General features: G+C 43.8%; 1 protein-coding gene across 1 annotated transcript in view; it reads left to right on the plus strand.

Annotated features, from left to right (window-relative positions):
• Positions 1-26,122, plus strand: part of SYTL2 (synaptotagmin like 2) — a 100,233-nt gene that overhangs the window by 40,937 nt on the left and 33,174 nt on the right. The window contains 5 exon segments of the mRNA XM_082845623.1: positions 3,190-3,687; positions 14,030-14,181; positions 16,705-16,840; positions 23,961-24,042; positions 25,278-25,392. Coding sequence (XP_082701749.1) covers positions 3,587-3,687; positions 14,030-14,181; positions 16,705-16,840; positions 23,961-24,042; positions 25,278-25,392 — 586 coding nt within the window. The 5' untranslated portion in view covers positions 3,190-3,586.

A 26,122-nucleotide genomic window follows, 5' to 3' on the forward strand; every position in this document is an offset into this window, starting at 1 on the left:
TGCTCAAATATCATCTTCTCAATGAGACCTACCCTAGCCACTCTCTGTAAAACTCTAATGCCCCTCACCTTATTATTCCCTTCCCAGCTTTGTTTTCCTCCAGAGCTCTTATCACCTTCCCAAAAGTTACATAATTGTTTTTATTTTTTATTTATGTTTTTATTATTTAGTTTGATCATTATCCCCTCCAACTGACATATACACTCTACAAGGACAGGAAGTTTTTAATGTCTTATTCATTAATGTATCTCCAGGGCTTAGAACAGTGTCAGGCACATAATAGGCTCTCTATAAATGTTTGTTGAATGAATGAATGAAATTGACTAGCTCTCATGATAGATATCATCCAGAATATTGGGAGTTGGGGGTCACCTGGTACTGAAGAGGCTTGATTGCCATCTGAGGGCTTTCCCACGATCTGGCTGGGTAGTAACTCCCCACTACCCAATTAGGAGTCAAGGGTTCGAGCCCTTCACTTCTTTGTAAAATAAGGACATTGCCCTTTGCCTCACCAAATAGCCTAGTTTTAGGAAAAACTTAACCCTAGAAGCTTTTACACAGAAGCACTGGTTAGCTTATAGTTCTATTTGAAGGTGTGGAAACCAGCATTTCTCCCTTTAGCCCCCCTGCCAATTACCACTGCTGGAAAATTTAAGTTGTTTTTCTCCTTTGTTCTCTTCCTGTCCTCGACTCACTGAACTTAAAAACAATCTCCCATTGAACCTGGGAGGCAGTGCGATGCCTCACGAAGGACATGGTTCCAAGAATGTGGCCTGAATCTATTTCCTTGCCAGCCTTTGAGATCTAAGGAAGTTACTGCACATGAAAGGAAGCTACTGTGCATGAAAGAATTGAGATAGCCATCCCGTAGTGAAGTTGTCTATTTGGATTAGGTTCACTAATTCATTTACTCATTCACTTATTTCTTTTCTTTTTTTAAATTAATTAATTTATATATTTATTTTTGGCTGCATTGGGTCTTCATTGCTGAGCATGGGCTCTCTCTAGTTGCAGTGAGCAGGGACTACTCTGTTGCAGTGCACAGGTTTCTCATTATAGTGGCTTCTCTTGTTGCGGAGCATGGGCTCTAGGCACGCAGCCTTCAGTAGTCACGGCATCCGGGCTCAGTAGTTGTGGCTTGTGAGCTCTAGAGTGCAGGCTCAGTAGTGTGGTGCACAGGCTTAGTTGCTCCATGGCATGTGGGATCTTTCCAGACAAGGGCTCGAACCCATGTACCCTGCATTGGCAGGCGGATTCTTAACCACTGCGCCACCAGGGAAGTCCCAACTCATTCACTTACTTCTTCACATTGAGAGACTCACAGTCAGATGGGAGAGATGGAGAGCAGACAGATAATTATAACAGTGAAGATACGTAGGTGGAGGAGAAAATTTTTGTGTTAGTCAAGTTCCTGCTACAAAAGTGTTCGTTGTATAACAACCCCAAACCTCAGTGGCTTCCAACAAAAAATATTTACTTCTTGCTTCAATACCTACAGACCAGCTAAGGTGGCCCTGCTTCAGGTGGATGAGGTTCTGGTCTGTTCTTGTATCTCTTTTTCTGAGACCCTGACTGAAGAGGCAGTGGCTACCTGGGGCAAGCTCTTCTCGTGGTCTATGGCCAGAGTACAAGAAGCCAAGCCAAACCACACAAGCGTATCCACAGACTATGCTTGCATCACATTTATAACATTCCATTGACCAAAGTAAGTCACAGGCCAATCCCACCTCCAGAAAGATAGGGATGAATACGCTGCTTACTGTAGTGGCAACATGATTGTATAGTTCTGTTTCAGGGAGGAAGTGAAGAGTTAGTAATAATTGAATCTACTACAGCATTTAACTCTGGCTATGGGAGTGAGGGAAGGCTTCCTGGAGGTGGTGACTTTCATCTTGAAGGATGAGTTATTTTTCAAGACAAACAAGCAGGCAGTAACATATTCAAGTGCGTGCAAATTAAAAAAAATAAGTGTGAAGTGTTGTCTTAATATTTATTTGAGTTATCACTGTGGGCAATATGCAAAGATCTCAGGAAGATAAAACAAAGGTCACCTTAGTACCTGCCTACAAAGTCCAAGCTTCATGGGGGAGATCAGAAAGATACAAAAGAGAAAAGGAAATTATGTAACCAGTACACTCTTATTCAGCTGGATGGGACAAAAGTGTGAACTCAGAAAGGAAGCTAGAATATATTTTTAGCTATTTTTGGTACAGGATGCAAGCTATGCGCTCTTTTATATTCATTATTTCATTTAATCCTGACAACCTGTGAAGGATGTCCTAATGAGAAACTGAGCCTCAGAGTGGTTAGGTAACTTGCCTAATGGTTTGTAGTTAGCAAGTGGTGGTGCGAGTACTTCTTAGTAATTCTGTTTTGCCAAAGAGCAAAGAATTTATTCATAAAAATTACTAGTGTACACACTGTATTTTCTTAAGTAGGGCTGCTTTAAAATTTACTAAACCCATGTTTTTTAGTGTCTACTGTATATGCAGTACTGTGCTTGTTAAAGGGCCCCGATCCTGGAGTATCTCTGAAGTTCCACCTGGCTGTGGCATTCTGTAGGTCTCATCTTCTCACTGCTCATGGATTTAAAATGCCTCAAAGAAAATAGGATTCTTGCCCATGGTTCTACGCAAAAATGCTCACTTTGAATGTTGAGGAGTTTTGAAATTCTGCCTCTTCCATTCCCCCAGATTATATACACAACACCAGTAAGCGTTCTTTCTCCTTGGAAATGAAGGGAGACAAGCTAGGTGAGTTGCTCCAGGTTGAGCAAAAGTTAGAGGTGGGACTAAGTGGAGAATAACGATTCCCATTGTTGTGCAGATTACCTCTACCCAATACTAATTCTCTTGTCATTACCGAGCACAGATATACTCTAGTGGAATGTCCCTATGCAAGAAGAAGTGAGCATTTTTGCAACCATCTCTTCCCTCTGTGGATGGTTAAACATTGACAGGCGTTTTTGTGCACTCTCCATCTTGGCGGTCCGTAATTGAGTTGAAGCATATTTCATGACCCATTTTCTATTTGCTCAAGAAGCTGGCAGAACTGGTTTCCCTGATCTCAGACACCATCTCACATGGTCAGTTTTCTACCCCCAGACATGCTTTAAATCTTAAAATAATGAGCAATGCTTATAGGAACTGCCTCTCACTGTGTGGTGTTTACTGTCTCACGGTTCTGCAGGTAGGTGATGCTCAGATGCTGTTGCCTCTCATCAAGTTGACGTTGGACGGAAGGAGAATAAACTGTGCTCAGACTGGTCCAGGAGAGGGGGCGTGAGCAGGAATGCCGCTGTAGGTACAAGTGACCTGTCTGGCAAGGAATGCAGCATCCCGAGAGCCTCTTCTTGACATCATCCCACAGACCACTGCTTTCTCGAGGGAAAGGGCGCTGAGGATTTTGCTATCAGCCACCTAAAACTTTTACCCAGCCAATAGAAGACTTTTGCTGAAGAACTGAACAAGATATCGTTTCATTTCATTTTTGCATCTTCTGATCATCTGGGCTACAGTAACTTTTGTTTAGCTTTGAGAATTTTAAGTCATATTTGTTTCTGTCATTTTTGTGTACACGTTTCAAAATGATCGACTTAAGCTTCCTGACAGAGGAAGAGCAAGAGGCCATCATGAAGGTTCTGCAGCGGGATGCTGCCCTGAAGAGGGCTGAAGAGGAGAGAGTCAGGTAAGAGGCCGGACGGGTCCTCGGGCATGGGAGGATGGGCAGTCTGTAAGAAGATGGGACACTTTTCTTTCCTCAACCTTAAGTGGTAGTTCTGACTTGGAGCCTGACTTAACGGATTCCAATTGTAAGTTTATTTCCTGGACAGAACTTTCTCCTCCATATCTCTTTTTTTTTTTTCCAGTACATGGGCCTCTCACTGTTGGGGGCTCTCCCGTTGTGGAGCACAGGCTCCGGACGCACAGGCTCAGCGGCCATGGCTCACGGGCCCAGCCGCTCCGCAGCACGCGGGATCTTCCCGGACCGGGGCACGAACACGCGTCCCCTGCATCGGCAGGCGGACTCTCAACCACTGCGCCACCAGGGAAGCCCCGTATCTCTTAATTTATCCCATAGGACTCCTGCCAGAAATAGTTTTGATTAAAAACCTAACTAAACTCCTTTAAATTATTAAACACTGGATTAAAAATGAAATAATGTATACAAACACATATATACATCTACCTCTCTCTCTCTCTCTCTCTCTCTCTATATATATATATATATATATATATATATATATATAAACACACACATATATATCGACTTTTTTAACTGAATCTACTTAAAAAATGGATCATGTGTGAAATTAGAAAAAATTTTTAATTTCTAAAGTTTTCAGAAGAAAATAAATTGAGAAGTAGCTCACATTTTTGCCCATCTTCAGAAATGTTTGAATTGGTTTCAACAGCAACTGAAATTAGTTCTGACTGAGCCAATTTTTCATTTGTGTTCCATAAGAAGGAGTGGCAACTTTGACACGCTATTCATTTTGGGAGGAACCCAAATGTTCCACATCAGCATTCCCACCACTTTCACTCACTTGCGGGGCTGGAGGAGCGTGAGGTCAGAATGCTGAAGAAGTGGGCTTGAGTCCAAGCCCTGCCATCTGTTGCCTTTGTGATCTGGGGCCTTGAAGGCAGCGAAAGGTTTCCTGAATGTGAGTTAGTCATAGTAACTGCATGATCCCCAACCTAGGAGTTATCCAAAAGGAACATAAGCCCTGTTCTTACTTCTTAGGATAGCAGGATCATGAATAATGGAGTTATTTGTGCCCATATTTCGTTATCCATATTTTGACCCTAATTTGAACATGGGTGCTTTATAAAAGAACATGCTGAAATTCACTTCAAGCACTCCAGAGTGTCTAACTATGGCTACTAGCAATAATTCATATATCGATAGTGCTTAACAGATTGCAAGGAGCTTACATGACTTTTATTTCTTCTGAGCTCACAGCACTCGTGCAGTTGGGGGTGCAGGGTGGGATGTAATTACACCCACTTGATGTGTGAGGAAATTGACCTTGAGACAGGTCAGGTGACTCACCCAAGCTCATGTAGTCCGTAGGTGTCAGAAGTGAGAACTAAATCCTGGCCCTCAGGTACTCATTCACTAACTCCACCTCCCCTCCCTAAGAAAACTATAGCAGACAGGACATCCTGGGAAGACCGTTAGACCTATTTTAGAAAGAAGGGGAGGGGGCAGCACAGAGAGAATATTAGTTGATTTTTCAAGCACAGTGGGAAATGGGAATTCCTTTAGTCTCTCAGAAGATAAGATGCAGAGGATGGGAAAGAAAGCAGTGGAGCTGGGATTGCACCGGGTCCTGTCCCTCTTCCTGCCTCAGGATGTGGGGACTCTGAATCCTGGCGAGCTGCGATCTTTGATTCCTCCCACTTACAAGACCTTACGTGTGGTCTGTAATTCTGTTTCCTCTATCTAGCCAGGTTACGAAGAGAGATTCATTCTCCCTCCCTTCTGTATTTACTTGACCCCAGAGATTCCAGGCTGCTGGGTCTTCCCTGTAGTTCTCTGATTCTGTATGAGATGAGTGGAGGTGTTTCTCAGGCATCTATAGTAATTGCTGAAAATATACTTAAAAATTCAAAGTTCTGGGCTTCCCTGGTGGCGCAGTGGCTGAGAGTCTGCCTGCCGATGTAGGGGACGCGGGTTCATGCCCCGGTTGGGGAGGATCCCACATGCTGCGGAGAGGCTGGGCCCGTGAGCCATGGCCCCTGAGCCTGCGCGTCCGGAGCCTGTGCTCCGCAACGGGAGAGGCCACAACGGTGAGAGGCCCGTGTACAGCAAAAAAAAAAAAAAATTCAAAGTTCTGCCTGGAACTGGGCCTTGTAAGGGGTGTGTGTGTAGCCACTAACACCATCCAGTCTGCAGCCACAGCAGGAATGCTGTGAGTCCGTTTGTAGCAGGGACTTTGCAGATTCTCCTTCCATGCACTGTTTCTGAGGATGCTTCGGAAGCTGCTGCTGGTGCTGCCCTTGTTTCTTGCTTTTGTAAACTGATAGAAAGAAGGCTTGGGGTGGTGAAAATCTGGTGTGAGTCAAGTCCTGTTTACTGCTACCATTCTGGGGGCCTTCCTAATTAGTCACCAAGCAGCTTATGTGGACTTGGCCACAGGCAGGTCCAGGACTGAGTGACTGTGTGTGGAGGGCACAGATGGGCATGAGGCCCATAGCCTGTGGACACTGACAGAGGCCCAACCCGTAACCTGCTCCACACAAAAGGAATGGAACTCTGGCACCCTTGGTTTTAGGACTGACGGAACCTGGGTTGGTTCTGAGGCTGTCTGCTCCTGGGCTGGTAGAACCATGACTAGGTTTCTGGTCTCTGAAAATGCTATTCTATGGGCTTTTGCTTTTCGGCCCCGTCACCATCCCGCAGCTGTTTGTCTCTAGCTCTTCCATCAGAGTGATAGCCTGACAGCTCTGGAAAGATTTTTGGGGTCCATATCAGTCACTTTACAGATAATGAAGGAAAAGCCCAGGGAGGGGAAGTGACTTTCCCAGGGTCACACAGCTAGTCAGTGCCAAAGCCATGATAAGAAAAGCTCTTGGTCTACTGCTTTTCCTTCTGCCCCATGTTGCACACTGGTATTGCTTTTTCAGAAGAACAGTAAGGGCCCTAGCGTGGACCTTGAGTCAAAACTTAGTGAGTTTGAATCCTGTCCTCACCACTGATCAACTATGGTTCATTCAGCAAGTTACTTGACCTCTCTGAGCCTCAACTCAGAGACTGGGAATGACCCTAGTACCAAACTCAAAGAATTTCAGTCAGGATTAAGTAAGATAATTCTTAATCTTCTTAGCACATAGTAGGTGATTGATACATTTTAATTCCCTCATTCACCACTCCACCTAGGCCTCTAAAAAGGGACAGAATTCTCTGGTCAGTGGTCTGATTCCTTAGAAGGAAATTACTCCTAAAACTCTCAACTATTTAATACAGTGAAATTTAATTGAGTACTCATTAAGTCTAGGGAACTTCTCTGAACAAATGGAAGGAATTTTAGGGTAATTGAAACATGGTCCCCGTGCTCAAGCAATTTACCATTTAACCATTTAATGGATTATCAATCGCAAATTTAAAATCTCAACCTTGTTTCCCTAACGTGATTTTACAATGCCCCAGTCCTCCTCCAAGTTAGTATATGGCTTTAGAAACATAAATTAGATAATTCTAATATTAGCCTAAGGAAAACATCATTAGCAAGGCAATCTGCCACTAAAATTCAGACTGCTATTTCAAATGCTAATTCATTATGGGCTTTGGAGTAGAACCCTCCTGTAGCCGTGAGGACATTACTCATGGATCATAGCACCGCTGCCCACTAAGACCAGACACTGCCTCAGAGTCCTTTACAATATGGCTGTTGATGAGAGCTGGATTTAAATTGAAATCTGTTTGCCATTCCTGATTTATCCAGTGCTTTGACTTGTTCACATCCAAGCTCTTTCAGGGCACTTTGGAGATGATTTATCCTTTATGCTACCTCCCATCCTGATTTCGTGGATGAGAAAATGAGTGTCAAACAGGGGAAGCGTCCAGTTCCCAAATCACTCAACCTGTTAATAGTAGAATGTGGATTTGAACCCAAGGGAATATCTACTGTGGTATCTCAGGGGTTCTGTTAGAGGAAAGCAATTCCAGGTCACTGTCTTTCATGCTGCCTCCCTACCTGTACCACAGTGCTAGGCCCAGTTATTACCATGCCTCACTACCCAGCTTGCTTTCCTAACTACGAGCTGGAGACATTTCACAAACCAGCAGTGAAGCAGACATCAGGATGGATTCTTTTTCTCGCTCCCCGCTGCCTCCTCCCTCTCTGTCCTCCTTTTTTAAAGAAACACCACCATACATACATAGATGTAACTTTAGTCTCTTAGGGTTTGAAAGTGACACACTCTGGAGGTGGTATTTCCTGTGCTTTGCATCACACTGCCAGCAGGAAATCATTGCCGCTGTGTGTCTGTACACCGCCAGCACCACGTCCCCCATCCCATAAACACACAACCACATCTAGGGTGATGGGCGTTCTTGCAGTAGACACCATCTTAACCACGACCACATCTTTTTTTTTTTTTTTTTTTGCGATACGCGGGCCTCTCACTGTTGTGGCCTCTCCCGTTGCGGAGCACAGGCTCCGGACGCGCAGGCTCAGCAGCCATGGCTCACGGGCCCAGCCGCTCCGTGGCATGTGAGATCTTCCCGGACTGGGCCACGAACGCGCGTCCCCTGCATCGGCAGGCGGACTCCCAACCACTGCACCACCAGGGAAGCCCATGACCACATCTTATGATCCTCAGCTGCTGCCTTAAGACCTACTTTCTTTTAAACAAAGGCAGTTGTCATTGAAGAACTGCTTTCTAGGACCTCTGATGGCATTTTCTGTGAAAGCAAAGGGGAAAGGAACCAACATTTGTCCAGGATTGACACTGTACACAGAGCTTCACGTTTTCCCCTTTCATCCGCACAGCAGGGTAGCTGAACCCACTCAACAAGGGGGAGGAAATAGAGTGGAGGAGGTTAAGTGCCCTGTAAGATTGAAACCTTGCTTATGCAACTGCAAAGCCTGTGCTTCCCACACACTGTGCTGCCTCGCAGCAGATTGTGGGGATCTGTGGTGTGTCCACAGCACAAGTGATGCATGTTTCTTCTTGTTTTCTGCTGTAAAGAACTTTTGCAATTTATTTCATTTTCACGCGTTTGTTTTCAGATTCTCTATCAAAGGTTGAATGCCTTTGTAGAAAGAGTGAAGTGTGATAGCCATCTTAGAAATCAAAATCATGTTTGGCTCTCTCAGGCAGGATGATGGGGCAGTGGAAAGAACGTTGGCTAGGAGTCAGGCTGGCTTCCAGTCCCCGCTCTGTGTGACCTTGGGCAAACCTCTTAAACTCTCTGGGCCTCATTTCATCTATAAAGTGAGGCCATTTGTAACTATCTAAGGTCCATTCAAAACAAACATTCTCTCATTCAAAACAGACATCTAAGAGTACTTTCAAATCTCGTAGTCTAACCATCTTGCCCAGAATATACTGAAAGGTTAAAAAAAAATCTGGGAATGGATCAATCAACCTCTCTGGCCAGCCTGCTGATTCTTATTATGCATAGCTGAGCAGATAATATCGACCAGGTCCTGTCTATGATGTTAGGCCTTTGCCTCATCATGATGAATAGCTAGAAGCTGGGGTGTGCTACGTGAGTACAAGCAGGAAGAATGTTGAACGCAGGATGAAGGGCGCCACTGCTCTTCTGGCTTTCCTCTGAAAGTGTTCACACTCTCTCTGCACCGCAAGGAGTTGATGTTAGCAGTTAGGGCTGTGGACTAACTTTTTTATGTACAATTCCAAGCATATGCCTGGTATATGATAGGGAATTAATGAACTGTTGAACGAAAAAATGAACAGATATGGCCTTTACCATACAGAGAAAGCAAGATGGCCATCTTTTGCAGTTGACTGAATTCTTTGTACATCATGGTGAAATTGTAAGGATTAAATGAGATGATGCGTGTTAAGTGCCACACGTGAGGCCCAGTACCAAACACATGCTTTGTATGTATTAGCTGAAAGAATGGGGTGTGACCAGCATGTTCTGCCTGGAGGACCAACTGGACAGTGTCTTCTCTGGGTTGAGTGTTCTTCTGCCTTCACTTCTGCCCAGTGGCAGCCCATGGGTGTTTATTGAGCATCTTCTCTATCCTTAGCTCTCTACTAAGTACAACATGCACGTGTGGAGAGGATGGTAAGGTATAAAAAATGTGAGTGTCAAGAAACTTACCTTTTTCCCACTTCAACTAAATGGTACAACAACGAGAGAATCAAGTGCTAATTTGGTTGGTACAATTAGAGTTCAAGAAAATTGAGAGATCAATATGGGCTGGTAGAGAAGATTTTATTTTATTTTAATTTTTTTATCAAAGTATAGTTGATTTACAATATTATGTTTCATATTATATTAGTACTGCATTGTGATTCAGTATTTTTATAGATTATACTCCATTAAAAGTTATTACAAGATAATGGCTATAATTCCCTTGCTGTACAATATATCCTTGTTGCTTATCTATTTTATACATAGTACTTTATATTTCTTAGTCCCGTACCCCTAATTTGCCCCTCCCCCATTCCCTGTCTCCTTTAGTAACCACCGGTTGGTTTTCTATGCCTGTGAGTCTATTTGTGTTTTGCATGTACATTCATTTGTATTATTTTTTTAGATTCCACATGTAAGTGATATCATACAGAATTTATCTTTCTCTGTCTGACTTATTTCACTAAGCATAATAGTCTCTAGGTACAGAGAAGATTTTTTTTTTTTTTTTGCGGTATATGGGCCTCTCACCGTTGTGGCCTCTCCCGTTGGGGAGCACAGGCTCCAGACGCGCAGGCTCAGCGGCCATGGCTCATGGGCCCAGCCACTCCGCGGCACGTGGGATCTTTCCAGACCGGGGCACGAACCCGCATCCCCTGCATCGGCAGGCAGACCCTCAACCACTGTGCCACCAGGGAAGCCCCAGAGAAGATTTTGACAGCACCACCTAGATGGCCGGATTTCTTTTTTTAATCTACACCTTTATAAAACTTGGGCTTTGATGTCATACATATGGGTTCATCTGTAAAATATTCCAAATGACTAAGCTAGAAAAAGAGATTGATTTACCCTAGTAGTGATTATCATGATAGGAGATATATAAACAGCACTTACTGAATTTGAAAGAATTTCCTATTCTTTTGCCACTTGAAAAGAAATGAGCCAGAAACCCAACCTCAATCCTTTACTGTAACGGCTTTACTGTGAAGGGCCATGTGCTTCAATGAGCCCGACTCACGTGGTGCGGGCTTACTGTGCACTGAAAGCTTGATGGGATCAGAGGCTTGCAGACAGTCAGTTAGGCAGAGGCAGATCAAGAGTTGCATAAGGACCCTTACAAAGTGCCTTTCCGTTGAACAACAAAGATAAGCGAATAAATAATCTCATGAAGAGAAATTGGGAGTTGTTATGCTATGAGGGTTTGTGGTCTTCTTCAACACGATGGTGGCTGATGCCGTATTTCATCATGCTTTTCCCTGATCCACCAAGAGATGAGGTGGCCTGCCTCATTAGGAGGAGGCACTGCCATTGTGATGGAGCGTGGTTCACTTAACCCCAGCAGCGACAGGTTCTCTCTTATCTCTTGTCTTTACTCAGGCTAGGTTGGCTGCTGAGCATTTGTTAACTGATTTATTCACTCAACAGTTTCTGGGTATCAGCTCTGTGCCAGGCTCCGTGCTGGATGCTGGTGTTACAAAGGTGTTTATGAGGTAGTCCTTGCCTTCAGGGAGTTTGCAGAGTTCACAGATTAGTGTGTAAGACAGATGTGCAAATAGATCATTGGAACACAGTGTGGTGAGTGCTGTCATGGAGGAGCTGTGGGAGCACGGAGAAGGGCAAGCCACACAGTGCCCTCAAGGATCAGGGAAGGCTTCCCTGGGGAGGTGCTACCTAGATCTGAGGGATGAGGGGCCACGTGCTGGACAGAGAAGTGAGGGAAAGACATCTGGAGAGAATTCACATTTATTGGTCTCTCACCAGGATCTGGGCACTGTTAGGTACTTTCAGGTAAACACCGCATTTAATCATCCCAGAAGTCCTGCAGAGTAGGTCTTATTTTCCCCTATCTTTATAAACAAGGAGACTGAAGCTTAGAGGGGTTCAGTAACCTGCCAAAGATCACATTTAGGAAGGGTCACAACGGGGACTTGGACCTAATTTGGGGAGACATCAAAGCCCATAGTCTTTCTGCCACACCTTCCTGCCCTTAATGTCTACAGAGGTCATGTAAGAGCAGTGTGGAGATCAGTAAGAGGTCTAGTGTGCTGGCACGTGGGGGAGCATGGGAGCAAGTGCTGGGAAATGAATCTGAACAGGTATCCTGAAGCCAGGTGGTCAGGCACCTCATATGATATCCCTTCATTCCAAAAGCGCTGAATAAACACCCACTGTTTTCCAGACACCAAGAAAAGCTATTGAGTACAGGTCCTGCTCCTAGGGGCTCACTGTCTAGTCAAGGAGAGCTGGAAGGACTTCTCTTTTCTGGAATTGAACTTGAATGTGGTCCTTTTGGGAAGAGAAGGCAAAAAGCTCCACCAGCAGCTCAGGGTGGATTTTTTGCTGTGCTGAAAAGCTAGGCAGTGGTTCCACATATAAGCGATATCATGTGATATTTGTTTATCTCTGTCTGACTTACTTCACTCAGTATGACAATCTCTAGGTCCATCCATGTTGCTGCAAATGACACTATTTCGTTCTTTTTATGGCTGAGTAATATTCCATTGCATGTATGTACCACATCTTCTTTAGCCATTCCTCTGCTGATGGATATTTAGGTTGCTTCCATGTCCTGGCTATTGTAAATATACACACTACTGTATATAAAAGATATAACTAATGTGGACCTACTGTATGGCACAGGGAACTCTACTCAATACTCTGTATAACCTATGTGGGATATATGTGTATCTATAACTGAATCACTTTGCTGTACAGTAGAAACTAACACAACATTTTAAATCAACTATACTCCAGTAAAAATAAAAAAAAATTTAGGCAGTGGGAAACCATTAGAAACATTTTATAAGACCCATGACCTCTCTGGTGATTCAGAACCATGAAATGAAGACACTGTCCCTGTCTGGATTTGATGATGGGCTGTCACAGCAAGGTGTGTCCAAGGGTTGTGATTGGACATGTTTGGCGTAGGGTCACTTCTTTCTAGGTAACTGGGGGAGGAGAGGAGTTTCCAGCAGAGAGTGGGACTCTGGCTGGAAAGATCTCTCCAGGCACACTTGGGAGAGAGAAAACGTACTTGCCAGAACCCAGGTAACTGCCCCTCCTGCCTTCCCCATTCCCAGGTAGGCCTGCGTGCAACCCTCACACACAGCCCTGCCACCACCTTGGGTGTGGCTGCCATACACGTTCTCTGGCTAAAACACTTAGACTCGCTACTTTAGGAAGCGTGCATATTGGCTCGAGTGACAATCATAAAACCCTCTTGGATTTTTGTGACACATTACCCTCCAAGAGTTCAAAGTCCCCTTAAGGCTTTTATTCCACTTTATTGTAAGTACAGCTCTATCAAAAAGAAAAGATAGGTTTTTTGATTCTCATTTTATTGACGTGGATAGAGAGATGCAGAGATTATAAGACTTGTCATGTAGAACAGTGTTTTCCCCTCACTGTAAATGAGGGAGATTTTAGGAGGGTGGCACTTGGCTTGTTCTTTAGGTTTTAACTTTTCAATGAGCATGAATGACATGGAACACTTAGATGCAGTATCTGCACAAATGGAATTTATGTCTGCCTCCACTCCCCACCCCATATAAATATTATCTTTCCTGATCCCAGCCAGTCTTGTTGAATTCATTTCTTGTTGAATTCAATTCATTCATAACATTAAGAACCAGGGACCTCATGCACTGTCCCCTACAAGCTTCCAGGAAAGTCTCTGATAAGCTCATTTCAGTGAAATGGCAAGAACTGATGAGCCAGTTATTCAGTGAGTGTTTATTAGGTGCCAGGCATGTGCAGAGGTGGTCTGCACGCATTAGCTAATTTAATCCTCATAGTGACCCCGTCAGGTGGGTTACTATTATTAACCCCTTTTTAAAGATGAAGAAACCAAAGCTTAGGGAAGCTTAATATGTCATCTTTCTCTGCGGTATTTACATTTGAACAGTGAACAGCAAGCCTGCAGCCAAAGAGTGAATTTGCTTTTGAGAAATTTCAGGCATCATCTGGGGATCATGGCTTAAATCTTTGAATTTTTAAAAAGTGTTGGCCTCGGCTTCTCTGACCTTTCAGTCAAAGCATACATTTGTTAGTCATCTGGGAGGTTTGTGGGATCTTGTAAGATATTGAGAACTTCATTCTGGCTGTATGTTTACAGATTTCTTTATGCAGTGTCATAATAAACTCATTTATTTACTGTGGGTTCTTAGTAAAGTAAAGCTTTTTTTTTCTTTTGTAGACATTTGCCTGAAAAAATTAAGGATGACCAGCAGCTGAAGAATATGAGTGGCCAATGGTTTTATGAAGCCAAGGCAAAAAGGCACAGAGAGAAAATCCACGGAGCAGATATCATCAGAGCGTCCATGAGAAAGAAGAGGCACCAGGGAGCAGGTGAGTTGCTCGGGCTAGTGCTTTTAGAGCCAGCATTTGTCCTTGGGAGAAGGTGTCCTTGGGAGAGAGGAAGGGTGTCAGTCATTTAGGGGTGTGCTTTGCACCATGCATAGTCCTCTAGGTTGTAATCTCCTTGCCCTGGGTTTGGATGGATGAGGGCAGGGCTAAGTGACTTATTGTGGTGAAGAAGGAGGAGGGAAGGCCCTTAGATGCCATGTTGAATTGGAGTAGCCTAGACAATTGGGGGTTATAAGGGATATACCACCTCCTCTTTCTTTGGCCTTTAATTCTGAAAATTCGGAACCTTTTCTCCTGAGTAGGGTGACAGGAAGAGATTAGCCTCCCTGTTCCATGACCTTGACACCTGGTACTTCTTTAAAAACCAAGTACATCATTTAAGGGACTGTGAAGACAGCATTTTGAGGGCTTCTTTAGAATTCTGTTGAGTTCCTCAAATATTAACCGAGTGTCTTCTCTCTAATTAACTCTGCACTAGCCAGTATAAACCTTTATCCCTAAGAACAGCCGTTGTCTAGTTCTAGCCTGTACTCAGTAAGGAAAATAACTGTCACCTCTTCAGTATCTAATATATGATAGGCGTTTAGTCCCTATTATTTCTAATTGTAGCAGCAATCTTGTAAGGTTGGTCTTATTATCCGCATTCTATATGTGGGGTATGTGAAGTTCAGAGAAGGGAAGTAACTTGCCCAAGGTCATATAGCTGGCAAATGACAGCTCCGGGATTTCAGTCTTTCGGACTCAGAGCCACGCTCCTTACAGATGAGGGCTGACCTCTTGTGATGTGGTATGTATTGCTCACAGCCCTCTTGATTTCCAAAACCACCCAGACCTTCAGAAATCTTGAAGGGTGCAAGTTAGTACTGTGGACTCCGTTTTGCAGCTGAAGAAAATAGACTTATGTGTAAAGAGACCTGTGGATGTGAGTATTTGGAAATTGGGAGCCCTTATGTTGCTTCATCTTCTTAACACCGATGAAAGTATTCCTGGCACTTACTGGCTATGTGGCCTTAGGCAAGTTTCTTGAACCCTTTGATCCTCTATTTCCAAATCTGTAAACTTGGAAAATAGTTACCTCCTCATAGGATAATGCATGCAAAGGACTCAGCACTATGCCTGGCACTCAGTCATCACTCAGTTGATGCTAATTATCTAAGAGGTTCAGGTAAAGGGTTCTGGGTGTTCAGAGGCAAAAGAGGTTATTTCCTGAAGAGGGATCACAGAGGTTTTAAGGGGGCCCTGGCATCTGAGCTGGCTATTAAGAAAGATATAGAATTTGGACGTGTAGAGATTGGGGGAGGAGGAGGCCATGGAGAGGGACATTCCAGAATAGAAGCATTTGTTCCCCTTTGTGTCCCAGAACCCAGCCTCAAGTTGGGCCCATTGTAGCTGTTCAGTAAATACTTGGTAATGATGGTGTGTCTGTCCCAGTGAGGACTCCCTGCCCTGAGCGTCCCCTGGCCGTACACATTTGGTCCTGACCCCAGTTCAGGTCAGAATCACCTAGGGCAGTCGGAATTTTGCTTTAGTCATCTCTGCACATTTAAAGGTGCACCCATGCTCTCTGGAGACGGTACTTGTAGGGAGGTAACAACATAGGAATCTCCTGACTTCTCTCGCAGATGTAATTTTTTTTAAATTACGTGATTTCTTTTATTTTATTTATTTATTTGTTTATTTATTTTTGGCTGCGTTGCGTCTTCGTTGCTGAGCGCAGGCTTTCTCTAGTTGCGGCGAGCGGGGGCTCCTCTTCATTGTGGAGCATGGGCTCTAGGCGCGTGGGCTTCAGTAGTTGTGGCACATGGGCTCAGTAGTGTGGCACGCGGGCTCAGTAGTTGTGGTGCACAGGCTTAGTTGCTCCGCGGCACGTGGGATCTTCCTGGACCAGGGCTCGAACCCGTGTCCCCTGCATTGGCAGGTGAATTCTTAACCACTGCGTCACCAGGGAAGTCCTGCGTGATTTCTTTTAATTTTCACAAGTGTCTTCTTTTTAAGAAGAGGAATATTAGGCTCATAGAGCTCAAAAAACATTCCCTCTGCCTCAGAGCCGCTTAGTAATATAACTAGGTCTTGTATACAGGTCTTTGTGTTTTTTTGTTTGTTTGTTTGTTTCTTTGCGGTACGCGGGCCTCTCACTGTTGTGGCCTCTCCCGTTGTGGAGCACAGGCTCCAGACGCACAGGCTCAGCGGCCATGGCTCACGGGGGCCCAGCCGCACCGCGGCATGTGGAATCTTCCCAGACCGGGGCACGAACCCGTGTCCCCTGCATCGGCAGGCGGACTCTCAACCACTGCGCCACCAGGGAAGCCCAGGTCTTTGTGTTTTGACTCCTCTTGCGATGCAATTCTGATCCCAAGTGCTCAGATTCATTAGTGACTGCCTGGGCACTCAGAGGAGGCCTGACGTTCAGGTTCCAGCCTTCAGTGATAAGAGCTGATATGAGAGTTGTAGGTCGTGGAGGTAAGAGATAGATAACCTTCTTGTCTTTATCGTTTCCTGTTTCAGCTGAGCAGAGTAAGGACAGAGCAAACAGGGCAAAGGAAAGCTGGGTGAATAATGTCAACAAAGATGCTCTCCTCCCCCCGGAGCTAACCGGTGTTGTAGAAGAGCCAGAAGAAGATGTAGCACCTGCAAACCCAAGGTAAGACTGAGCTCTTGGGGAGCGCTGCTGCACGTGGGATTCGTGGCTTGGTCCTGCTGTGTGAGTGCAAATGCCAGACAGGTCTCACGGGCATGGGAAGGGGGCATGTACGAGAGAATTCTGGGCCCTGATGTGGACAAAGCCTGTGCAGTACTCTTTCTCAGCTTCCAGAATTTCTAACAGATCTGCATAGTAAATAAAACTAAAATGTTAAGTGGTGATTTCTTCCAGCACCAACAAGAGCTGTTTTTTTATTTGTGCTAAGGATATCTCCATAGAGTCAGTGAAGAGATACTCCAAAATGAATGGAGGGGAATAAGTCATTTCAGAAAAGAGATGAATGATGATCAAATTGTAACAGCTTGGTGCAGTAGAAGAAGCTCAAGCACAGGAACCAGGCAGACATGAATTCACATCCTGACTATGCCACTTATTAGCCATTTGACCATGGGCAAGTCATTTAATCTCTCTGAATCTCTTTTCCTAACTATAGATAGGAATCATACTATATAGGCAAGGTTATGGTGAGAATTAGTGGTAACGTATGTAGAATACCTGGCACATGATAGGCACTCATTAGATGTCTCTTAAGGATGCAGATTGCCCTCAATATTTCAGTCTTGATTTTTTGTGTTTTCCATACATTTTTATCATCTGGCCAATCAAAACGTGCATTTGTACAGTACAGGATTCCTTTGATATAGCTGATTATGGGGTTTCGTTGTCACAGACCTTTTGGAACCATGATGATTTGCTTTTAGGTATTTAAGGATCTTCCCATTGGTGTCTGTCCCTTGGCGGTATAGTTGTTACCCTTTGATGGGAGAGCAGTTGCATTTTATCTCTACTTCCTCAGTGAAGACAACTCAATTCAGAATCTCCAACTGGAATGAAGTCAATGAATTTGCTGGTGGGACAGCCAGTGATCCAGGATCCAAGGCTGAGGCACCTGGGGAATAGGGATGTTTCCAACATAATTTACAGGTGAGGGAGAGGGTCTATACTGTAGGTACCAACAGGCATTTCAGAGTCAAATATAAGTAAAGTTATGTCACATGGATGATGGAATACTGATTCTATTGTTTCCCATTATTTATCCATTTCCCTTTTGGAGAGGATTTGCTTTGTTTTCCTGGGTGGTAGGTGGCACTATTTCCCCTCTAGGATGATTTGTAATGTTCTGTTATATCTGTAGAGGCCATGTCGGCTAGAGGTTGAAACACCTTAACAGTAGCTGTGAATTGACTCTGTGACCTTGCACTAGAAGTGACTTAACTTCCTGGGCCGTTGTTTCCTTGGCTGTAAAATGGGAATGAAATAGTTTGCTAGCAGGATTGTTGAGACTCTAATTAGCTAGTACATGTAGAATTCCTAACACATAGTTCATAGCGCATAGTAGTTGCTCAATGAATGGAAGTGTGGGCTCTCACATACATACAGGTATTTCAGGGAGCTCAGGAAAGGATGTGAGAACACGTTACCTCTTTCTCCTTGTGCCTCCCCATGTTCCAGCTGCCTGCAACTTCCCTAATGGGATGAAGGCCTGCCTTCCTTCCATACAGCAAGAGGACACCTTAAATATTAGAAACTCTGGGAGTGAGAACACAGGCATTTAGATTCCCCTTCAAGGAACTGAGAGCAGCTCCTAAGAGCTGGGTTTGATGGGGACACCAGAGCGCTGACTGACTGAGGGAAGAGGTGGACAAGAGAAGATTTGAGGGTGTCAGACACAAACTTAGCTCATTGTACTCTTTTATCGGGGTCAGACTTCCTGTCCTTCTCCCAGGAACTCATTTCATCTCAAAGGACCTAAGGGACCGAGGTGTCACTGCCCTTAGAGCATATAGTGTCCACATTTGCATCTCCATTGTTTGCTACATTTCTCACGTGACCTCAGAAGAGTCTTTCGGGTTTCATCTGTATGTACATCAGAACTAAGCTGCCTCACCAGGATGTTATGAGACTGAATGAAATGAGGTATGGGAACCACTTGGCATTTCTCAGGAAGAAAGAAAATTGGCAATTTGCAGGTGGCCTTATAATTATGTTATTATAACATAGATGAGGTAGGTTGAGAAGGCAGGAATAAAAATGTTAGATGTATCCAGCACGCCTTGCTCATTACGTGGCACGGGTGGTAATCACCCAGAACTGTAGAAGGAGCTGTTGTTTAATTCCTCCTTTCCGTGTCAGAAACTACTGCTTTACTCAGTATCAGGTTCCAGCATGTTTTTCACCTATACTTTAACATTTGGGAACTGGGTGTGTTAAGTATATTTTGGGGCCTGTACTTTTAGACTAAGTGAACTTCAATAGAATGACTCAATACCTGTCAATATTTTGTTAGCCAGGAGTTAGGAGTTGGGGAGTGTAAGCCAGCAGTGACTGGATATTGGAGCTTCTGAAGGAGTTTTTTCTAATAAACTCTGGGGCAAGAGTCCTTCTTCCGTTGTGGGTACAATTCTGTGGGCTTCTGCCTGTGACTAGTTAAAACACTGTGGGTATTCAGTGTGTATTCAAGCATGGGAAGCTACCTGCGTTATTTTGGAACTCATCTTTGTTTGCATCTGTAGCACGGGGAAGCAGAAAGAGGTTTGATGAACAGAGCAGCAGAGAATGAGGTTCCCTTTCGAGTGGCAAAGAAAAGTACAAGTGATCCCAGCTCTAGTTCTGGTTACTGATTTTCAGCATGGTAGTATTGGCACACACAGTGGTAAAGGACCAGTGTTTGGGGTTTTAAAAAAAGGCATAGCATATTTTTGAATTTGCTTCACTCAGTCCCTGAGCCATTTCTTCATGTGTTTGTTGATATGTTGAAGCCTCATTGAGCGTAATACGTGTTAGCACAGCGCTGGGTACTGGGCATGGGCACAGCATTGGCTGCCAAGGAGAAAGGGAGAAATCAACAATCCAAAGGGAGAAACCAGCCACAAAAAACACGGGGGGGAAGAAAAGCACTTGCAAAATTTGTTTCTGATTCCAGACACAGTTCATATTTAAGCTGAAAAATACCTCAGAAGAGGGTATGTCTGGTGTTATTTGTAACTGCTTTATTTATTTTTTAATTTTTTGGTCGTTCCACAAGGCTTGTGGGATCTTAGTTCCCCGACCAGGGGTCACACCCGTGACCCCTGCAGTGGAAGCTCAGAGTCCTAACCACTGGACCTCCAGGGAATTCATTTTTAACTGCTTTAGAGGGAAAGGCTAGTTAAGGTTCAGAAGCTTTAAAGGTTGCTGCATGTGCTTGGAAACATTTTATGGCTAGGCATAGAAGCAGATGGACTGTCTCACTGCCCACGTGGTGTAGTTCTAAGACCAGTATAAAGCTCTCCCTCTTCCCCAGATGTCCCTACCATGGTACCTAACGTTATTCTTCTTTTTAGTTAAGTCTTCAAAGACTTGTATTAAAATGCAAACACTTTGAGGAGGGGAACCCTAACAGTAGTTTCGTAGTCTAATATTTTAATAATCTTCTTACGGAAGTAAACCCATTTTGGCTAAGTGCTACATCTAGTATTGCAGGTAGTTTTTGAAGGGTACCTGAGGGAAGAAATTACAGAGCTCAAGGTGTGAACCTTGGCTTGCTGTACAGTTTTAAGAACTCATCACATGGAATGTATTGAATATCTTATATATGCAGGACACACCCTGCGAATAGAAATCTGATCCCTCTGAGAGAGATTCTAAGAAACAAAAGACACAGTATCTGGCTATAAAGAGACTATATTCTCTTAGGAAAAATAATGCTTCCATATATGAATATCTGATCACATGATAACAAATAGTACCAGGCAGAGAGCAAATCCCAATCCCAAGGTACCAATAAAATGTGCAGTAAGACTTGAGACAAGACTTCCAGCTGAGCTGATAGGTGACCAGCATCACAAGGGAGGTGAGATTTGGACTGGGCTTGGAGGTGATAGTGAGGATTTGGGTCAAGAGAGTAGAGCAAACGCTTGAGGGAAGGGCTGGGGATAGGTTGGGGGAGACAGCAAAGAGGGACAGTGAGTCATGTTTGGCATGAGGGTCAACAGGAAGGCGGAGTGGGAGGGTACAGTGGGGCAGATGGTGGAGCGTCTCCAATTCCTTCCTGAGGAGTTCAGACTTCAGCTTCATTCCACAGGCCTTGAGGATCCAGGAAAGGTAACGAGCAGAAGAGGGACATGATCAAAGTTCTGTTTTAGACCATCCCAGCTTCGAGGTGGAATGCTGAATGGATTAGAGAAGTGGAACTTTGGTGTCAGGAGGTCGGATATGAGGCTAGTACAGATGACAGAAATAAAGGAGGAATCAGTAGGGGTGGAAAGGAAGTGACAGCTGTGAGAGTAACTGGGAAGGAAGAAATCGCCCAGACTTCACTCCAGTCCTCTTGCCATAAACCACTGCTTTACTCGTGTGAGAAATCAGAGGCAGTAGAGCCCAGCCATTACAATGATTGTCTTTGGAGTCAGGGTCAGACACATCTGGTGCAAATCCCCAGCTCTTTCAGTAACTTAAGCTCTCCAAGCCTCAGTTTTCTCGCCAGTAAAATGGGGAGAAGGATACATACCTCACAGGGATGTTGCAAAGATCAACTGAGAATAAGATGGTTGCTGTATTGATGGTTGCTCAATAAAAGACAGGCAAACAAAACATTGATGCATTCCTCAAGAGAAGCAAAGCCGGAGCTTAATTGAGGAAGTAACTATATTTTCAGAGACAGTGTGAGGCATAAGACTCTTGTTTTATTTTTTTCTAGTAAGCAGACTTGTGAACTGTACTTAGCCAAGTATCTCACCCTCATCCCATTTCCCGCCAATCCCAACCACAAGGTAACCCAGTGAATACTGTATGTTTCTGGTGTTTGATCGCGTGCTCTGAATACCTCATTTCTTCTTCTCTTTTGATTTCTGAATAGCAGGAACAAAGACATTTTGTTTAAAACCTAAATAATGTGCCTCATTGTAATTTGGCAAACAACATAGATATTTTTAAAAACCATGGCACCTGTGTGCTGCTGCCTTCCCTGGCACTGGCTCGGTTGGCCTTCAGTTATTCAGTCGTTCACCAGTTGTGTACCAGGCACTGTACAAGGCATCATGGGGAATAGAAAAATGGTCAAGATACTCTTTAAGGATCTGCCAGTTTACTATGAGAGATAAGATATGTATGCACAGAATGAGGTTGCAGAGCAGACATGAAATCCACAGCTGCATGGATTGAGTTTAGTAGAGAGAGACTGGTTTCATCTCTGGGCAGGAGGGAACAACATGATATGCAGTGTGGACAGTTGTGGGCCTGGTGGCTAGAGGCGCAGGAACTGGATTTCCAGGGAGCAGAGGGAGGAGGATGTAGAGACTCTGCTTGTCCTTTGTTCTTGGTGAGTGGGAAGGAGAAAGGAGGAAGATGACAGGAGAAGATGGCTGTTCCATGGAGACCCCAACCATCAGCATTTGGCCCAGGTCCTCTCACTGTGTGACTGATTTATTTACTAAAGGAGATGATACAAAACACTGAGAAAACTGAACATGGCATCCGCTATAAGCTTCCTCGTATCACTCACTGGCTTCTTAAAGTGACACTCAAGAGACATTACTTTCTAGTCCTGAGCTATTGGCTGTTTTTACTGTGAGTTCTATCAGTGACCAGGATTCTTTTCTCACCTTGGCCGCTAGATAACTTGATTCAAGTTTGTGCTCACCTGTTTCAAGAACAGAGGCCTCCTGCCATGTGTTTTTCTATTAGCCTTAATTCTGGCTCCATTATAAGTTCCTCCTCTTGTTCCCTGCCCTTCCCCTCCCCATCCCTTTCCTCCCCCTTTCTCACAACCCTGCGGTCAGGCTGTATTCCATATACAGCTGCCTCATCTGCTGTAATTCCTTTCTGGAACAGTGAGGAAGGCAACAAAAGGGAGCATGGCTTCCTCAAGTGTTCAGCCTGTTCCTGGGACTACAAAAGTAGCAATCAGCGTGCAGAGAGAAGGAAAGGAAATGAATTTGCAAGAACATCTAGTCCATAATTTTAGTGACAACTATCTTGGGCAAGGCTCTGTGGCCTTGGGACAAAATGCTCCCGTCCCCCCCTCCAGTTCTTTAGCTTCGTGGTAAAAAGCCAGCACCTTCCGAGGTACTTCTTCCAAGTCCTTGACTCTGTGATGCCACTAGGAGAACTGGTGGAGTTTAACCAGGCACAGTGCTTTCAGCCAATAGTGACTTCCCCTCTTATGCCTGAGGCAGGGCCACTGGAGCAGGAAGTCTGAGTGGGTCGTTTTCCTCCCTCTCGGGGGCCACTATGACCCTCTTTGTCCTTCTTACTCAACAGCCAAGGGAGTAGTTGTTCAGGAGGGAGCTGGCTCAACTCACTTTTCTCCATTCATCCTCCCTGCGCTCTCACCCTAGGGCTGCCCTGTCCCTCCGGTAGGGAATCATGGTCTAGAGAATTCTCCTCTCCCTTCTAAGCCAGCTCCAGGCTTCTGACCTCCCACCATCTTCTGGATGCTCTGCTTGTCTATACTCCTCTTGTATTCGAACGAGAACTCACCTGGCCAGCCTGTAGAGTTGGGTTGAAAGTTCCCAGTAAGTTGCCCCAATCCACCATCCTCCCGGCACAGCATCTCTTAGATCTGCTGTTTCTTCTGTTCTACTGCCCAATCACTTGTCTCACCTGCGTCTTTTCTTTAGCTATTTTCTACCCGAGTTAGAGTAAGCAGTGCCCTTCTGGTCCTGGCCTACGGAATCTCTAAAATGCTCTGGGGCCTTATTTCAGCAGGGATGTTCCCTTCTTGAGAACAACCGCTCACTGTTCTAGTCTGCATCTGATGTTAGGTCCTGACTTTGAGGTGAGTTTATTTGTACAGATTTAAACTGTGAACCTCCTGTGTGCCTGGTACCGTGATAAAAACTTCAAGACTTCTTCTGATGGATGCTTTTCGTCTTGTCTCATGCCTGTTTTCATTTCTGTCCTCCCATTGCCTTTGCTTCGTTGCTTAATCATCTCTAGGCTCCAACTCCCTCTACCTTCCTGGCAGTTTGATTTTACAAACTTCCTCTCCTATCCTGCCTTAATAGCTTCTGACTTCAGAGGCGTGATTTACGCTTCCTCAAAGGGTAAGTTTTTATTGGCTGAATTGTTTCTTTTGCAGCTCCAGCGTGGTAAATCCAGCTTCCACCATGATTGATACATCCCAGGAAAGCACAAGGAAGTCAGCTGTATCTCCAGCCAAGGTAGATTGAGCTCAGACTGAAAATCTCATTCGGGGAAGGAGTTCCATTTTTCTCATTTTTTCAAAGCACCGTGAAATGAAGAGAATTTCGTAGTACTTTTTTCCTACCAAACATGGATAATTTTTACTGTTTAATATAAGAAATCACTCTTGTGGTGGAAAATTTTATGAATATCATGTTACTGCATTGCTGAAGACCTAGATTTTTTGTCCTAAAGAATGAAAAGTCTAATGCTGTTGGGGGCTGCTTCTTTGAAGCATAAGAATGTGGCTTGTTGGTTCCATATCATGGAACCAACTTATTCCTATTCCTGGCTTCCTGAATCTCTGTTAGAGGTCTGCTTGGGGGAGGGAATTGTCGATTTATGAAACAACAGATAGCAAATATTGATATTCAGTCTTACATTAATAAAAAAAATACTGGGGGGGAGGGATAAATTAGGAGTTAGGGATTAACATATTCACACTAGTATATATAAAATAGATAGCCAACAAGGACCTACTGTATAGCACAAGGAACTATACTCAATATTTTGCAATAACCTAAAGGAGAAAAGAATCTGAATAAAATATATATGTATATGTAGGTATGTATAACTGAATCACGCTGCTCTACACCTGAAACTAACACAACATTGTAAATCAACTATACTTCAATTGAAAAAAATTCTATTTACTGATACGCTTTTCTGTCATTAGAATTGATGATCATGATAGTGACTATGAACCACTTCAAGATACCTTGTCTTTTAAATCCTTATAGGAAAGGTCGGTTACAATTATATTTAGTACAGCTTTAATATATCACAGTGAGTCTCATACAGTAGGAAGAGCACGGATGGGAATCTGCCCTAATTAGAGTCTCAGGTTTACCCCGACGTTGACCACCTCTTTGATATGTTCAGGCCCATGTTTTCTCACATCTGTAAAAATTTCACTTCTGTGAGATTTAGATTTGAATGCCTGGTTCCGGTTTAACTTTGGAGGACTCTGGAATTGAGTATACTTTATACAATTTTGTCCTGTGTTTTTTTTTTGTTTGTTTGTTTGTTTTTGGTATGGCATATATATGGTAATTCTTTGCTAACCAGATTAATTAAGACCATCATTTTTCAAACATGCCAGATAGAATTTACTGGATAAAACTACCAACTATTGGAGATAATAAGCATTTGCTGACACTGAGTTGCTGCTGTGACATTTAAAATGAGTTTAATAAACAATATTTTTCCCCAGCAAAGGAAGAATCCATTTAATAGCTCCATGCTGCCAGAAGATCACTTATCTCAACAAATCAAAAATGAGCAGTCAAAAAATGGAAGGGCTGGTTTCTTTCAGACTTCAAAAGAGGGTAAATATTATTTTTATGGGGTAGATATTTTTATCTTTGTTATCTATGGACTAAGGGAAATTCTCAGAGTTCCTTTAACCAAAATAGCTTTCAAGAGAAAGTGAAAAGTCCTGATGGTTTTCTTCTACTTTGCCCACTGGTTTCCTGCCTGAGGGAAGGAAGCAGAAATTTTAGAAACCGGAAGTTCATGCATTCCAGTCTCGGAGCTGACACTTGTGTGACCTCCATGTCTTGGGTCCCCCCACAGTGACCTGGGAAATTTTTTGACCAGAGGCATTCAGTCATTCATTTAACAGTCTTTATTGGATGTCTACCAGGTACAGACACAGTTCTCTGTTTAAAATGGAGAGTTTGCCTCAAGATAAAAAGACCACTTGACAATGTTACAATCCTCTAATCTGTAATTATCAGCCCAGTCTTCCAGGAGCATTTGATCAGATTTGTTGCTTAACTGATTGAAGCCTGCCTCTTATGGAATTTTACCATTCTCACCATTAAGAAGAAACATTAGACAATTTAATCTCTTCAAAAGCAACTGTAAGAAGATTCCACAAGCATCAAAGATTGGACAAGGGGTAGAAAATTAACAAACAGTAGAGTTAGGAGTTTCAATTAGCCTGTTCTAATATTAGTGTATTTTTCCTCTCCATTGGATACACTTTAGATAGCATAAAATACTTTACAGAAAAGAAGTCACTGGAATATTACCTGTTTTTTTTAACTTTTTAAC

This window comes from Leucopleurus acutus, assembly GCF_964270905.1.
Source record: "Leucopleurus acutus genome assembly, chromosome: 8".
Lineage (NCBI taxonomy): Eukaryota > Metazoa > Chordata > Mammalia > Artiodactyla > Delphinidae > Leucopleurus > Leucopleurus acutus.